This window comes from Gallus gallus, chromosome 8 (assembly GCF_016699485.2).
Source record: "Gallus gallus isolate bGalGal1 chromosome 8, bGalGal1.mat.broiler.GRCg7b, whole genome shotgun sequence".
In the NCBI taxonomy this organism is placed as follows: domain Eukaryota; kingdom Metazoa; phylum Chordata; class Aves; order Galliformes; family Phasianidae; genus Gallus; species Gallus gallus.
Window position 1 is genome coordinate 29,487,835 of NC_052539.1, and position 17,596 is coordinate 29,505,430.

At 35.6% G+C, this 17,596-nt stretch overlaps 1 protein-coding gene and 1 long non-coding RNA gene across 6 annotated transcripts in view; one reads left to right on the top strand and one right to left on the bottom strand.

The window, feature by feature from the left end:
- Positions 1 to 17,596, top strand: part of MSH4 (mutS homolog 4) — a 24,427-nt gene continuing 6,831 nt past the window's right edge. For 4 of the 5 annotated variants that reach the window (XR_006930822.1, XM_040705213.2, XM_004936904.5 and 1 more), the window contains exons 1-14: positions 1 to 296; positions 2,235 to 2,399; positions 5,208 to 5,371; positions 6,739 to 6,849; positions 7,238 to 7,353; positions 8,565 to 8,738; positions 9,174 to 9,346; positions 10,237 to 10,304; positions 13,273 to 13,347; positions 13,707 to 13,771; positions 14,244 to 14,413; positions 14,790 to 14,926; positions 15,357 to 15,460; positions 16,256 to 16,380. Coding sequence is in view for 4 of the 5 variants with exons in the window: in XM_040705213.2 (XP_040561147.1) it covers positions 50 to 296; positions 2,235 to 2,399; positions 5,208 to 5,371; positions 6,739 to 6,849; positions 7,238 to 7,353; positions 8,565 to 8,738; positions 9,174 to 9,346; positions 10,237 to 10,304; positions 13,273 to 13,347; positions 13,707 to 13,771; positions 14,244 to 14,413; positions 14,790 to 14,926; positions 15,357 to 15,460; positions 16,256 to 16,380 (1,894 nt within the window). In the remaining variant the exon portion in view is untranslated. The remainder of the gene's footprint in view (positions 297 to 2,234; positions 2,400 to 5,207; positions 5,372 to 6,738; positions 6,850 to 7,237; positions 7,354 to 8,564; positions 8,739 to 9,173; positions 9,347 to 10,236; positions 10,305 to 13,272; positions 13,348 to 13,706; positions 13,772 to 14,243; positions 14,414 to 14,789; positions 14,927 to 15,356; positions 15,461 to 16,255; positions 16,381 to 17,596) is intronic. The other variant, XM_040705214.2, reaches the window with a different exon arrangement.
- The window catches only part of LOC121111444, a 10,555-nt gene continuing 7,373 nt past the window's right edge, over positions 14,415 to 17,596 (bottom strand). Inside the window, exon 2 of the long non-coding RNA XR_005862002.2 lies at positions 14,415 to 16,917. This is a non-coding gene — a long non-coding RNA (uncharacterized LOC121111444). The remainder of the gene's footprint in view (positions 16,918 to 17,596) is intronic.

Consider the following 17,596-nt stretch of genomic DNA (forward strand, 5'->3'; position numbering starts at 1 on the left):
GCCATTTTCAGGTGTAGCGGCGGGTCGGCCTGCGTGAACTGAGGCCGCGATGTCGAACGGCAGTAGTAAGACGGAAGCGTGCGGGCAGGCGGTCATCTCGGCCGCCTCGGAGTCCTATACGGGTCGCTGCTCCTCCTCCCTGTCAGGGTTGGGCGGGCACTACACGCTGGGCCTGCTTCAGACGCCGCGAAGCACTGCGGACAGCATCGGCGGCTTTTCCAGCGGCGGGGCGGGGCTCACTCCCTTCCGGGCTGCCGGCAGCGGTGGGAAGGAGCCGCCGCGCTCCGGAAGGGGAGGTAGGGAGCGGCGTCTCTGTTCGGGTCGGTGTGCCCCGTACGTGTTCCTCCTGCTGCCCTTAGCTTGGGGCGAGCTGCGGTAGCCGCAGTATGATCGGCGGTCAGGGGCGAAGCGCCGTCCCTTCATCCCAGCCGTCCTGCTTCTTTTGGTTCGGCTCCTCGAAATAACGGCGGCGTTCCTCACGTTTCTTACAATAAATACTATTTTTGCCTGACGCTTTAGACAATTTGCACGTGAGTCATTTGGCTGATTCCAGTTCCACTGCAGCGGTTGCTTTCCCTGCAGGGCTGTGCCGGATTCAGCTGGCTCTGCTTTTAGTTTTTGGCCTAGTTGTCCCATGTTATCCCCGGCGTGCTCAGAGACGCTGTGGTCCTGACAGCTCCTCACAGGTGTGCTTTAAGCAGTCCGTCACACCTGGTCTTGCCAGCTTTCTGTCTTGGCAGGCTGGAAAAAGTGTTTGTTTTTCCCTTCACTAAAACTACTATATACAAATAGGATAGTTGTTGAAATGTCTTCTGAAGTACACGTGTTCCTGTTGTCTGTAAATGGGATGAAAGCAGTGTGTGTTTTTCAGTAAGGGGAACACGGTTGGACTCGAATCCAAAACAGACAACAGTTTACAATACCAGTTTGAGCAGAGCATAACTTAATTGTTGAATTTTTATTACTTTTTTTTTTTAAAAGATGTTGATGGTTTGGTTCCTCTGGTCTTTGAAACGGCTTCTTTTTCCACACATTAAGGCAGATTCAGTACATTCAAGAGTAATAGCTGTCTCTTCTGCCAACATTCTCAGAGAACTTATGCTGAAGTCCAAGTGAATACTAATCTTAACAGTCATCTTTATGCATTGTGATGCGTATTTTTCCACTCTTTATAAATAAAGAAAGTGTGTATCTGAATTAATACTTTTTCTTTTTGAATGTATCACAGTGGAAGTTTTGCAAGACCCTTTGCAAACAAACATGGTGCTGTAAATATTCTTGTACTATGAGAAAATGTTGTGTAATCAGTTCATTGAAGAAAAATACTGAAGTACTTTGTAAATCAATGTTAATGAAATACATAGAACAGAAGCAGTTAACATGTCTGTTAACATGTGGTATTTTGTATGCTTCAAGTGCACAAAATCCATTATTTTGTATATTCAATTTTTTTTTAAAGGAGTTATCCAAGCTGGATTAAGGATGTTATGTTTTTACTCATCTCAAGAGCACTTGGGATATGTAAAATACTAATTACTAAATGAATTACTAATTTATTGAATTTAAGAGTGATCTGAGGAAAAAAGTATTTTGCCACTTTTTTTTTTAAAAAAAGGTCAATCTTATGATATATCTGTAGAAGAAATGGCAGGTAACAGTTAACAAGTATGTTTCATTCTGTGTCATTTCTGAAGGCTGAAGCTCATCAATTCAAAGGGAGATCATGGTCACGCAGAGGGTATTTTTTGAGCACAGTTCTTTGCTCTTTTACTGCCCTTTTTTAAAAAGGAATGTGCATGTTAAAAAATATATTATTGTGACCTTTTCAAACTTTGGAATTTTCATAAACAGAAGCATGTGATTTCAGCTATGGGTTTTAAAACGAATGGGAAAATGTGAGATAGAGCTGTTTGCTATAGCATTTTTTTTCATCTGGCACTCATTAGAATATGAAATTGCACATTGTAAAATTACTCCAGTTATATTGTTTCAGTGCAGCAAATTAACCAGAGATTTTTATCACTGCTGCAATTAAAGTCATGATGGAAAGTAACTATCAATAACAGGCTGTTTTTTGAAACAAAATCATTATTATTTCAGGCTTGTACTACTGTAGAGAAGGATATTGGGAGTGGATTGCTGGGACAGCTCTACTTCTAGTACAAAATACAGTTTTCTAAGATGTGTATGTGTTGCTTTCAGAATAGAAACTGACTTTTTTTTCTTTCCTTCAGAATCGTATCTTGGGGACAAAAGTTCTTGTGCAGAAAATGCTAGTGCAGTGAATTTGACAGGTGGTGGTTCTGCACGAAGCCTGAATAACGCTTGTGTAGGAAAAGTACCCTTTTCTACTAACAGATCTATTGGCAGAAGCCATACCCCTGTTACAGGATATTCAGGTACACTGACGGTGCTTAAGAGAAATACTTCAACATATATCTCTAACATTTTGTTAAACGTACTTTATTTTTTTAACATGCTTATAGTGCGACACCGAAAGATAAATTGTAATTGTTTTTTTATACCCAAGCAGCCTAGATCCAAGGGGGATGTCTCTTCAGTGGCTGGCCCTTTTGTGAGCCCAGAGTGGCTCTAGCTTGGGTCCACCCCTTCTGCTCACACCCCTTCACCAGGTGCCTAATCAGCAGTTCAAGCTGTGACCTAACAGATCCCCTACTTTTATGAACAATGTTTCTTATCAGGGTTTCTTTTTAGGCTCATAAAGCATTCTACATCTTGTATCATGAACTAATTGGAATTTCATGTGAGTTCCTTATGCATTTTACGTTGTTATTTTCAAAGGTGTACGATAGTAGATCCTTAAAGAACACTTACACAATAGCTCATTGGGTCAAAGTTTTGCAATGCTGCTTATGAGCAAAGTCATCTTACAGGTTAATGTCGTCTTGTGTCATTTTGTGTTAATCTGGTAGTGCTGAAGTAATGATATTCAAAGTTCATCCTTTCAGTGCGAGTTAAGCACTGTCAGTTCAGTCTTTATTTAATGGTAATTCTCTAAACTAGTTACTTTAAGATTGATTCTTAAAAACATCTGTATTTAAAAAAAAAATTTCTGGTAAGACTACAAATTGACTCTCTACTTGAAACTGAATTGAATTCTTTGATTGAAGAAAGTGAGGTAATGTGAAGTTTGTCATTTCTTGCAGCTGTTGTGATCCTGTTTTCTTTTTGACTACTCTAGGAATTGGAGTGACTATAACTTTGAAACCCACAGAGCAGATTTCTCTAACCTTTACTCATCTTAGCAATTAAAACCATATTTTTCATCTCCTTTTAGTCTACAAGTGTATGTGTATATGTTTCCATGTGTCTGTATGGTTATTTATACTTGCTGTGTTGTATGTGAAACTTTGGTCGAAATTTCATTGGTCTGTACTGAAGACAACATATCCAGCATACCACATTATGAAGAACGTTGGTTGGTCATTGCATTTTTTTTAAATTTATTTTTGTGTGTGTGTAACAAACTAAACAACTAACCATCATCAAAATTGTCTAACTACTGTAACCTAATCTGAAATCATTATTATTATCGTTACCTCCTAGTTGCTGTTTAAAAAAAAAATATATGTAATCAGCTACTGATATGGGGGGTGTCATGGATTGTCCCGGGTACATCGTTAAGAATAACAATTAAGTTTTCAAAGCAGGCCTTAGATGAAACTATACGTGAATGCCATTGCTGGCGTCTGTCAAAAATAGGGTAAAATGAAGGTTCAGACTCAGCTGTGTGCAGTATCAAAGACTACATTTTCTTAATGCTTAGGTAGCAGTTAGTTGCAGATCAAGTTGTCACTTGCTAGATAAATTTTTGATTATGGTTGCTTTTTGAGATTTCTGATGCGGTTAGTTTTGGTTTGGGGTATACAAATTGAGTGTATCCAAAGTTTGGTGTATTATGCCTTCTTGACAGAACAGTTCTGTTCTGAGAACACTTGTGTTTCAATTTTATCTGAGAGCTGATTCCTCTTTTGAGGAAAGTAATGATGGAAAACAATATAAGTAATTACATGAAACCAATACAGATTATTGGTGGTTCAGGTTGTATGTGCTGTCAAAAATCTATACTGTGTAAAAGGAAGTGTCTTTCTTATTTTAAGTATGTTATACTTGGTGGTTATTTAATAATGGCTTGTCTTCTGAACGTGTAAGTGAATTCAAGAATGTTTATTAAATGAAGAGCCTTTTCAACTCAGCTTTGTAAGGTTTAGTTTGACTTCTGTGTGAAGGTTAAGAAGCTTGAGATCATGAAGTAACTATATTTCATGGAGTGATAATTGTTTTAGTATTGATCAGCAAGTTGCATTTTAGCATTCAAAATTTATTTCAGTTTCTTATTAGCTGCTTCAGTGAAATTAATAGGTAATTGTTCTCTGCATTTGTTCTCAACAGAAATTCACATACAGATATGTATGTCTACCTTATTTCTGCAGTGTCTGTCTTCTCATTTGAATTGCATAGACTCACAATCTGGGGTTGCAGATTTTGGAGCAAAATGTTAGTAGCTTCTTCAGTGAGATTTGAAGAACGTAACACCAAAATTAGCAGAGATACCAAAGGAAGCACTGTATCCGAATTTTAAGTGTTTCATTGGTACACCAGGGAAAAAGGTCATCACCCTGGTTAATTAAATCTCTATGTAGGAAGTGCAGTGACCTAGGAATTAATAGTGCTTACCAGGTAATATAGCATAATATTTTATATGGGGACTCAATAACTGTTGGCTGAGGCATATTGTTGCGCAGATCAGGATGACAGATGCCCAAAGAAAATCGGAGCAGAATCAGGAGGGTCAGCTCATTTTGTCTGACTGCTTCTCCCCCAGTTCTGACTGCAGATGATAACTCATCTCTCAAACTGTCCTCCTTATTGCCTTACTTTGTTGGTTTTAGGCACAGAAAACAGTAGTGCTAGAAAGATAGAGATGCATTAGTGTTTTTAAAATCAGAGCTGTTAAAAGTTCAGTACCATAGGAGGAGGTTTGGGAGGAACAAGGTCAAGGAATGTGTTGAACTTCGGCACCAGTCAACTATACTACAATAAACAATAATTGAACAAAAAAAAAAAGCCTTCACAGTCCTCAGACTGCTAGTTCTGTCACAGCTTGTCCAAGCTGGGGATGTCAAAGTATGATTCTGTGAATGTAAAAAGTGGATTAAAACTGAGTATATGCAACTGTTTTACAGTTACATCATCATCTACAGCCTCTGCTCATACTGCTGCATCAGTTATTGTAGCTGTAGTAGAAGGAAGAGGCCTTGCCAGAGGTGAAGTAGGAATGGCCAGTATTGACTTAAAGAATCCTGAGGTGATACTATCACAATTTGCAGACAATACGACTTATGCCAAGGTATTGTTGCATAGTTAATTATCGTATACATGACAGGCTTTGCTTTGGATTCCTTGCATGAATAATCAGGAATGGAAGATTCTGTTTTTAGGAAAAAAAAAAATCTCAAAAGGGAAAGTAAGAATTTCTAGAGAATTTGAAATACTTGTTTTGTTTAAAGAGCTGCTATTTTCTGTGCTGTGCCTCAGATTTCAGATCAAGAGGAAAGAATGTTTTGCAAAAGAGAAAAAGCATTTCTGAAAAGAATAATGTGTTTGAACTATGTGAAACTGAGATGCCTTGTGCTGCAGAGCATTAGGGAATGCCTGGCAATAGAATTTGCAAGCATTTTTCATTAGACAAAACATCTTTGAGGGTGGCACTTCACGAGTGTGACTTTTTTTTGTTTTAGGTAGATTATAGCACTGGTTTTGTATAGGTGCATGAATGTTCTCAGTTATTTCCAAACGAGACGTATTCAGTTGACAACCAAGTGTTCTGTCTACCAGTGCTGCATATTTTACATTAATTAAGAAAGTAAGCTATCTGGTTGATGCAGTTCTAGTATTAATAAAACTGCTTCCTTAACAATTTTGTTGTGGCTATATGTGCTAGAAAGGAATGTAGCTTGCAGTGTATCTACAGTATTCAGACTAAGAAAAACTAGATTTTATTAGTACGGCAAGTAGATATGACTGGGAATGTAAACAACTGTTAGATCTATTTACTAAAATTTGTAATGCTGTCAGGTGTTTGTGGGTTTTTGTTCTTTTTTTAGATTTATTTTATCTTCTTTTTGATTTTTACCATTAGTTAATTTAAAGCTTATCCTGGTTCTGACAGGCATAAGTATGTATTGAACCTGGCAGGTATGTAAATACTTCTGTAATATGGAGTAGTAAAATTCAAAGTGGTGTGCAGTTTGAGAGTGTAGATGCGTGAGAGACTTAGACGTTCATATGGTGATGTGACAAATAACAGTTCACAATTCAAAATTTGTAAGGGAAGAATTGAAAATCACTGATTGAACAAGGCATTTATTTTCTCATACTCCCAAGTACTCAAAATTATGGAATCATGGAATATACCAAGTTGTAAGGGACACTATGCTTCAAACACAAACATATTTTTGTGTTTAAATAACAGTGTTTAAATAAAAGATAACTTCTATTTTTTAAAGTAGTTTTATGTACTTTGTATTTATATAGCTACAGATATATTTAGCTCATTAATGTATAAGCATAAAGTTTGGTCATTATTTACAAGATAAGCTGTGATTTTAAAATATAAGAATTCCATATTTCTTTGTTCCTGATACGTTATAGTGTAAAGCTGCTTTAGATATGGATTTATATTGAATTACTCAAGATTTTTTTTCTTTTTTTCAGGTCATTACTAAACTGAAGATTTTAACACCTCTGGAAATAATAATGCCAAACACCTCTTGTGAAGCAGGGAACACAACAAAATTGTTTGCTTTAATAACAGAACATTTCAAAGTAAGCTCTTAAATTTTATTCTGCATTTTAGAGCTCTTGTTAATCACATCTGTATGATTGTTGAGTCTTCTACAACTTCTAAAGCTTTAAATGCAGTCAGATTTTGTGCGTTTTATGTGATTTCTGGCCCTATTGTTTTTTACTGTGGCACAGGATAATCCCATTGCAGCTCCAACACTACTAGTTCTACTTCAGAAAATTACAGAGATTAATTTATTAACTAGTTAAAGCAGACAATTTTGAACTTGGCTCATTGAAGTCGTGTGCTGAAATCAGTTGGTGGACTTTCTTGGGAGCAAAGATCCCTAGCAAAAATAGACAAGTCTGTCTGATGAAAAAATTATATGTGACTTTTTAAACTATTTGCTTTTTTCCCCTGTCTTCACAGAATGTGACGTTTACAACCGTACAAAGAAAATACTTCAATGAAACAAAGGGTTTGGAGTATATAGAGCAATTATGTGCATCTGAATTCAGCACTGTTTTCATGGAGATTCAATCAAAGTATGTTTAAATAAGAAGAAATCACACCACATCCAGATAAGTTTTTAACAGCTTCTTACATGCTTAGTACAAAAGCCAGTGGCTTGATGCATTTTTTTTTAAAGTTAAGAAGTTCTTAACATAACTGTTTATTCTGCCTTCAGATATTTCTGTTGTATCCAGAAACTTAAAGATTGCTTTGGGTTTTCAGAACTTTCCACTTCGCCCTTTTCACTCTCTTCTTAAACAGGCAATGTAAAAACTATGAATGCCTTCCAGTTCGACTTCTGCAAAAAAGATTTCCTTGCACCAGCAATTTTCTGTATACTTTGTGCAGAGTCTTCATTTAAAGTCACATATAACCACAGAAATATGTATGTACACGGTACAAGATACATAATATGGGATATAAAGTGTACAGAGACTCAGATATTCATGACAACTTGATTCCCATGATTATATTGTACACATTATATGCATGTATCCTGGGGTGCGTTAAAAAGAGTATGGCCAGCAGGTAGAAGGAAGCGATACTTGCCCTCTATTCTGCCCTGATGAGGCCACATTTAGAATACTTTGTCCAGTTCTGGGCTTCCTCCCCAGTGCAAAAAAGACAAGCATCTCCTAGAACGAGCCCAGAGAGGGCCACAAAGATGATACAGGACCTGGAGCATCTCCCATATGAAGAAAGGCCAAGTAATCTGAGTCTGTTCAGCCTGGGGAAAAGAAAACTGAGGGGGGATCTGATAGATGTTTATAAATATCTAAAGGGAGATGGGAAGTGAATGGATGAGGCGAGGCTCTTCTTGGTGGTGCGTAGTGATAGGACAAGGAGTAATGGCCTAAAACTTGAACATAAGAATTTCCATACTAACATGCAGAAGAACTTTATGCTAAGGGTTATGAAGCACTGGAAGAGATTGCCCAGGGAGGTTGTGAAATCTCCTTCTGTGGAGGTATTCAATACCCATCTATGTGACCTATTGTAGAGTACCTGCTTTAGCAGGGGGTTGGACTCAATGATCTCTTGAGGTTCCTTCCAAACCCTGCAATCCTGTGATTGTCGGATGTGTATACGTTTGTTAAATATACTGCTTTTTCAGTGCTCTCAAGTAACTGTCAAGCAGCAAGTGTCAAGTCTAGTGTTAAATGTGATTTCTTTGGTATACCACTTGTTTTTTGGTAACTAGGTAGCACTATTCAACATTCATTAAAGATCATTTCTTTCCAAGGTACTACTGTCTTGCAGCTGCTGCAGCTTTGCTAAAATATGTTGAGTTTATTCAGAACTCCATTTATGCTCCTAAGTCACTCAAGGTCCACTTCCAGGGGAGTGAGAAAACAGCTATGATAGATTCATCATCAGCCCAAAATCTGGAACTGGTAACTAATAACAGAGATTCTCGGTAAGAGTGTTTAAGATTGCAGCCACCTAAATCAAGTTTTCCTCATTAATGTGTTTTACTGAAAGTTATCTGATTAGCATTTGATCTCAGATTATAATATTTGTCTTTTTGTATGATTTGTGTGCTAATTCAGATAGTTGAGAGGAGAAGTGTAAACTGCAGTAGCAGTGTAGTAATCCTAAAAAAGATGAAGGCATTCTGAATGCAAATGTATTTCTATGTTTTGATAAATGATAAAATGATGGCTAATATTGTATTAAACTGCATCTGACTTTGTAAACTGTTATGGTTCATAAAATACACATAGCAGGTAGGAAGGTGCTAAGTACTCTGAAAGCATGCCTTGAATTTTTTGGATACTTTTCCTGGAAATGTCATTTGTTGTTTACCATCATTATTTTAATGAATACATTCTTGTATGTTTTGTTTTGACAGGAATGGTCACACGCTTTTTGGTGTCCTAAATTACACTAGAACTCCAGGTGGAAGTCGAAGACTCAGATCCAATATCCTGGAGCCACTTGTTGATGCTGAAACAATTAAAACAAGATTGGACTGTGTTCAGGAATTTCTCCAGGATGAGGAGCTGTTTTTTGGTCTTCAAGCAGGTAGTAGTTTATTTTTTAATACATAATATGCTATTCCTTTTTAAACTTTTAATTTGTGACAGCGTGCAATCTGATTCAATATGTTTGAAAGGTATTTTATTATGATTGTCAGGTGACATTTTTTGTAGTGGTCATTCATAACTTTTGAAGCCATTTTTATTGTGATACTGTGACTTTTTTAAAAATATTTTTTGCAAAGAAAAGTGAACTTGTAAAGTGGATTAAAGTCAGAAAGCTAATAGCTTTTTCACATAATTGGAGTTTACCTCTTATGGCTTGATACATGCAGTTTTGGAAGTGGTTTGTTTGTTAAAAACAAACAAAGGCCTTGCTTATGTTTTTGTTTTCTTTTCCTTTGCTTCCTAAAACATAATGGTCCAGACAAATGCAAAAATAATACAGTACCAAAGAGTACGAGTTAGGCCATTGAAGGCGTATTGTGTAAGCTTAATCTTTATCACAAAAGAAACATGGAAGAGAAATTATTGGCAGTCTTGCACATTTGAGGTTTTCTTTTCCTCTGTTTTTTGTTTCTAACCTTCTGTTTGACAGTTAGACTGTTCTTACTTTTAATTATTGTCTAGATCATATATACTTCGAAAGTTGCTCTAGGAAAAAGAATATTATTGAATTGATATATGTTCACCTATACAATAATCACTGCATTCTTGGATGTGGTAAGTATAATTATGACTAAATAATTTAGACAGCGGATATTTTTGTCTTGTTTTTTTTTTTTCCTGGTAAATAAAAAGCTAGGATAAAAATAAATGGATTAGCATAAGCCTTAGTAAATAATTGTGTTTAAAAAGTAAAAGAAATGCAGATTGTTAATATGATTTTCTTGAAATTTCAGTTACATTTCTGATCTGATTACTTTTCTTTTACAGTTATCTCCAAATTCCTGGATACAGAACAACTGCTTTCAATTTTGGTACAAATTCCAAAGCAAGATACAGTATGTTCCAAAATACACTTAAGAATAATGAGTTATCTGCACATAACATGCAATATGTGAAATATATATCTGTGTATCTAAAAATCTATAAGAAAAGGCTGCGCCTTAAAGATTCATGGACTAATGTTATCATAGATTGTATGTCATATTTTACAACAGGATAAGATTCTTAAAGGTGAATGTTAGGAAGATTTGGGTTTATTGTAATATGTCATCATAATATATGCAAATTGAACCCCAGAAGAGTTTGATTTCTTCACCACTCCTCAGATTCCTTCTTCATAAAAGTATATCCTTCTTGATAATCAGAATCAGGACGGTTTGGGTTGGAAGGGACCTTTATGATCATCTAGTTCCAACCCCCCTGCAATACGCAGGGATACCTCCCACTAGGCCATAATGATAACTTATAAGGAGTTTTTATATCAGCATGAAAAGAAAAAAATCTGTAATGTAACTTTTAGAGGTTACTGCAGTTTTTGGTAGCCTAAAGAAAATTATGCATCTTCCTTACATGAAATTAAAAAATCTCTTAGTTTTCATGTAATATTAATGGAAATTACTCTGTATAGCCTAAGAAATACCTTTGGAAAAGATTCCTAAGAAGCGCTTGGACTTTGCTTGGCTGTGTTTATAATGCAGAGATACAGATATATCTTCCTCTAATTACTAAATTGTGTAAAGCTACAAAGACAGAAATAGGAATTCTTTACTTCCTAGTTTCCAAGATACAGACATAGTACAAGCTAAGTGTAACTTCTTCATTGGGAAGTTTTGTGTTTTCCTCTGAGCAACAACCAGCTGACAGAAAACAAGATGCTTGATTACACTATGTGAGTGGTACCAAATGAGATGGGAGTTCCCTTTACACTGACAGTTCCAGTATGCAAAGAACCTTAAATGCTCAGGCATGTATATATATGAGGGAGAGGGAGGGGGAGACCTCGATTCTGAACGGTGTCTTGAAATCCCTTCTGCCTCCAGTTCTCAGTTTGACTGATACTTTTTTGATAGCCTTTTATTGGAAGGCATAGTGAGTCAGCGTATTGGAGAACCTTGTTCCTTTTTGTCTGGGTGTGACTTGACATTAGTAATTTCCCAGGAAACAAAGTTAACTAGGGCTATCTGCTGCAATAGCACTTAAATCTGTGGGACTTAAATCTCTAGTACAAAAAAAAAAAAAACAAACAAACAAACAAAAAAACCTGTTTCTCTGCATCTTTGTGCTTTGCTTATCACAATATATGATGTTGAGAAATTCATGTGAGATGTTACGAAAGATAGGTTTGCACTTTCTTCATGAATATTGAATCCTAAAGAACTACCATTATACAAGACAGTTAGCCACTATGGTTATATTCATTCATTTTCTTCCTTTGACCCTAAAGTGCAGCACGTATAAAGCTATGTGAATAACACTAGTTCTAGTAAAGTTCCTGTAAGCACTACATTAGAAAAGGTATGTTTCATTATGAAATATAAACTCTTCATAAACTACCGTGCATCTCCTTTTGATGGTTGATTCCATCATGGGACCTACACTCCATGTTTTCTGAAGATTATGATTCCTCTGTTAGCATATTTAGTATTGCTTTAATTCTCTTTTGTCTTTTAGAGAAAACAACTTTGTATAGATGGTAAGAATCAAAGAATCATTTGGGTTAGAAAAGACCATTAAGACCACTCATGTCGTCCAACTATAAGATAAAGCAATAGATGCCCTCTGCCACAAGATTACAGTTTGTAATATGCATACAAGAGAAAAAATTTCACTGGAGGCCATACTTACGTATTCATGATTAAAAACTGACACTGGATTTAGTTTGGAACCAAACAGTGTGTTTATCAGTTTCTAAAAATCCTCTCATGTAGGGAGAGAGATCCTTTCTTCTTTTTCAGAGCACTGCCTTCTCATATTGGTAGGGTGAAACCTGTAAAAATTCACGGCTCTTTATCTTGGATAACTCTTTTGATCCATCTTCAGAGGCTATTTCAAATACTATTTGATGGTAACAATAGGGAAATCAGCAAGCATGCATTTCCATGAAGGAAATGATGATACTAATTTTCAAAGTAACTATTGTTATTCATGTTATATTGTGTCTGTATGCATGTGTGTGCAGGAACTTCATATGCATATTATCCTAGAAGGGTAGAAGAGTAATTTTCATGTGCGTATGTATATATATATATAGGTTTATAAACATACTGGTATAGTACAGAGGCACTATATGTGTACGTGTATGTACTTTTTTTTCTTACTTCTGTAAGATAGCAGGATTATCATATCCTTTATTTTTCTCATCTGAAATTACAAGAGCATGCAATGCAGTATGTATTGTATATGCTAATGGCAACAGCAAAATTCTTTATCAGAAATGTAATGGGGCATACAAAAATTAGAATGTGGACTAAAAATTTTGAAGAGCAGTCAAGTTTTGAAGAGCAGTCAAGTTTTGAAGAGCAAACAAAATGTTTAACATTTACTGACATTTATTTATTCTAAGATTATGTGTACGTATGCTTAAGAATTTCAGTATGTCAATCAACAATATGTCAGACCAGATTAGATTACGTGGTGTTTAACAGAGTTTATGAAAAGGACCGAGCATCTTAATTATGATACGTTGTGTAGTGGCTTTGAAAGAGTCTGTACCTAAAATGTAAAAATTTCTTTTAATCTTCTACAACTTCGTATTCTCAGAGTTGATCATTATCTGTGCAGCCATAAGAAAAGCACCACTTATTGCTGGGCAAACGATCACAGCTGGCAGTGTACAATTTCTGTGAACAGTTTTTATGCAGTTACATACCAAGTAGTCAAAATAAGTTTATAAAGTATTTCAGCAATTTTCACTAGAAGTTAACAGTATAAACCTTTAGAGTCACAGTGTGAATTCTGCTAGTTGCATACTTTCTTTAAATAAGCATACAAACACTTCCTATATTTGTAAAAATTCTTCAACAGGTTAAAACTGCTGAATCAAAAATAAGTAATATAATCTATCTGAAGCATACTCTGGAACTTGTGGAGCCTCTGAAAGTAAGATATATCTGTCATTTTTGGGGTGTGAAGTACAAACGAATTAGTCCTTTCTACTTGGTACATCTCATGAGATGTACCATATATCTTGCAGAACGCATAGTCTGGCAACATATTCTGTTTTAACTTCTAAGCCAAATGAAAGACAATTATTTGAGCCCAGTATTCCTAAGAACTGGATTCTTACCATTATCTGAATAATTGATTTTCTAACAACTATTTAACTGGAACTCCCACTCAGGTTCTGCAGGTTGCTTAAGCAACTGCTGATAAGCTTTAGTGAATTTAAGAACTTCTGGTCCTTTAAAAGGACTATGAAAATAATTAACTGTTTGTGTTCATATTTTACTTTTTAATAGGCTGCTTTAAGAAGGTGTAACACATCACTGCTAAGGGCCTATTACAATGCTCTTGAAGATAGAAGGTATTACAATAATTATGTTGAATCTTTGCTTATTTGTGGCTGCAAGCATAATTATTGTTTTGGCTAAAAGCTTGATTTTTGTGTTAAAATTCTTACTTTTAACTAATAAACAAATGCTGGAAAAACCAAAGCAGAAGAACATTTGTGAACAGATATTAACTGATGAACAAACTGTACTCCGTTAGAAATGATTGTAAGAAGGCAGAAGCAGTAGTTTCCTAGAGTCTTTGTACTAATGCAAAAGTAAACTGTTACTTATGTATATTTGGGCATTTATATCTCCCAAAGACTATCAAATGATATTTTTGATCAGACTTACTTGTACTATGTTTTGAGGTGAAAACGTGCATGAAATTTAATGCTTGTTTCAAAGATAGAGCATTTGCTTCAGTTATTTGTAATTTCAGGATAACGATGCAAATTACAATCATAAAGTATTATGTAGCTAATATTGACACTACTAATATTGCAGGTTTGGAATTATACTTGAAAAGATTACAGCTGTGATTAATGATGATACGAGATACGCAAAAGGATGTCTGAGTATGAGGACCCAGAAATGCTATGCTGTTAAGCCAAACATCAATGAATTCCTTGACATAGCTCGTAGAACATACACAGAAATTGTTGATGACATAGCAGGTATTTCCAAACTGAGACTTTTATTTTCTTGGAGTTCAAAGTACATTACATCTAGTATACAGAGGCCATGTAATCATATGTTACATAACCTTTTTATGTGGGAAACATATTTAGTATTAGTATAAGCTGTTCATCACTGATGTGTAACTGAAGTACTTTTGATATTAATGTTCAGGTTCTCCGTTTGTAGAAAAAAATTCAATCTTATCTAAATGAGGCTGAACAATTATATTGTGATCTCTATATTTAAAACTCTTTTGGTCCGTCCTTTACTTATCTGACATGTTCAACCTGTCTGAATCATTTCCACAGTTTGTACAGGTAAATGTGTATGTGTCTATATAATTAGGATCTGATTGTTATTTGTGGTGTGTAGGTATGATAACACAACTTGCCGAGAAGTACAACCTACCACTGAAAACAAGTTTCAGTTCTGTGCGTGGATTTTTTATCCAGATGAATGCTGATTGTTCAGCATTACCCAATGGCAAACTTCCTTCAGAATTTACAAAGGTATCTGCACTGGTGGTATTTTATTAATAAATTTTTATATGAGTAATGTATATAAAATGTATAATTTTATAATGTATATAAATTGTATAACAACAATAACAAAGCATATAATACAGCAATTTAAACAACAGTTAAAATAATTTCAGTAAACATACCTAGAAGTAAACAAAGGTGTAATTGGTACAACCACCCCATTTCTCATGCAACTACACGGGACTACATTGCTTGTAATTGTAAAGCTGTGTATCTTATTGATAACTGCTGTCTTTTATAAGGATTTGTCATGAAAGTTTATTTAGGAAATTTTTTTTTTCCTAAATATTTTTTCCCCCTTTTTTTTTCTCCATATTTTTCCCAGATTGCTTTCTAGAAACTGTTCTGGCTTTTGATTATGTGGCAAGTTCTTACTGTTGGTTTGAATTTCCCATAGGTCACTAAAACAAGGAACACATATAGCTTCACTTCAGCAGATTTAATAAAAATGAATGAAAGATGCCAGGAATCCCTGAGAGAAATATATCACATGACCTACTTGTAAGACCGTTTAAAACTATTATGTATTTCTGCAAACTGCATTTCTTTTGTCATATTTAAACTATTTGTATGTTAGGGTTTTTTTTAAGCCACCTTTTTGATAAATTATGGTTACTTATGGCAATAATCCATGGTGAACGCTGATCGGTGTCATCAGTGGTGTTGATGATCAAGTGCATTACCTGAGAGGAAAGAAGTAACACAACCTGTATATTGTATTGAACATGATTAGAAGGACGTAGACGTTTATTAGTAATGGTAGCCTTCGTATTTAGTATTTCTTAATTTTGTCATGTGGAATCATTATCATTTGAGTTAACAGTAGAGCTGACTATATCTGTATTTTTGACCCTGCTGCATGTTGTGTTAACCTGCTGTTTCAGAAAACTTGCTAGGTGTATAGTGAATTTTTGTGGAATTTTCTTTTTTTTCTTTTTAGAAACCATGTATGGTTAATTGTGTGGGTTTTTTTGTTTGTTTTGTTCTTATTAACATGAAGGCCTAAGGGAATTTAAGAGTTACCCTGAGGATGTTACTAAAACATATTTGACTCCACAGCTGTGTTTTTAGTTAATTCGATGTGTGAAGCTTTCATAACATGCTTTTGGTATTTGAGCTGTGTCTTGTACTTGATGGCAGTAATTGATCTGAGATCATTGTGTAAGATCTTAATATACTTCAAAGAAATTCAGATTTTTGCCTGCATTTGTCAGAGGTGATTATGTTTTATGAAGTAACCTCCCATCCTAATGTATGCAGAATGAACATAATTAACTGTTGCTTTTTTTTTTAAAGAATAGTGTGTAAACTGCTGAATGAGATCTATGAACATATTCATTGTCTATACAAGCTGTCTGACATTGTGTCGATGCTAGACATGCTGCTTTCATTTGCTCATGCCTGCACTATTTCTGACTACGGTAAGTTTATTTTTTTCATTCTGTTAAAAACCAAGTAAAGACCCTCCAGTTGGAGGATATCCAGGCTGCTTTGTCTGGTTCTCCAATTGCTAAGCACACGTCATTTATTCTTCTGGGTCTCACTAGGCTCTAAATGTATTTGGTCTATCGTTGCCAGTTTTGTGCTGATGTTCCTTCTATTTCTGTGCATTGAAATTATATTCTTCCATTCAACTGCTGTAAGCCTTCATATCCAGTCTTTTTCACGATAGTTGGTTTAAGCATGTTCTTTTCAAGTCTGTGGACATCCTGCATTTACTCCAGTGTCCTGAAAGGACACAAGGTAATATAAACAGGTCAACATTAAGTATGTATCTCAAGAGAAAAATAAGTGACTATCGATTTTTCAGCTTCAATTTTTTGTAGCACTTTTGAATGCTTTTGGGGGGATCTTCTGAGGAATCCAGGATCATGTGCTTACCTGCGTATTGTTACATCCTGGGTCAAAAATTTGGTTGTGTTTGCATCACTGCATCATCTGGCTTCCCTAGCCCAGTTCTGCAATGTACAAAAGAGCACACAGTCTTTAATAAATGCTGACTCGAGATACCTATCTCTACAAACAGTGCAAACCTGAGCTTCCTAGCTAGAATACAATGCAGTGTAGATACCAAATAAAATCAGGTCTGGAAAGCCATCTCAGCAGGTGAATTAGCTCATCACTACTGATGCTGCTGTGAGATTTCTAACTCAATAGCAGAGTTAGCTTTGCAGAATGGCACTGATTCTTCATGTTCAGATGATTTTGAACACAGAAGTAAATGATAGGCTTGAGTTATCACAGCCTTTTCCCACCAAATGAATCAGAGTAGAAGTTTACATCAACAGTTCATGATGAGGCTGAAGCTGCTTTGCTTCTGCAGTTTGTGCTGCCAGGCCTGAATGTGTATCCACGCAAAGAAAAGGACTGTTGTTTGTAGCTTTCAGTCGCCATTGCCACTTGAGTCTCTTTCTAAAAGCTACCAGGTAATTAGAGTTCCTCAATGTTGGAACCTGAAGAACTGCTTTGGCCCTTCTTTCTTGAAGGCTTCACTGTTTAAGCAGAACAGCAATTTTAACAACACTTATTAGTCTGCAGTGGTGCCACAGAAATACACAGAGAGGAGGCGTAAGGAATATATTCAGGAAAAAAAAAAAACTGAATTTGGACAGAAATACGTACAGATGGTCTTGGTTT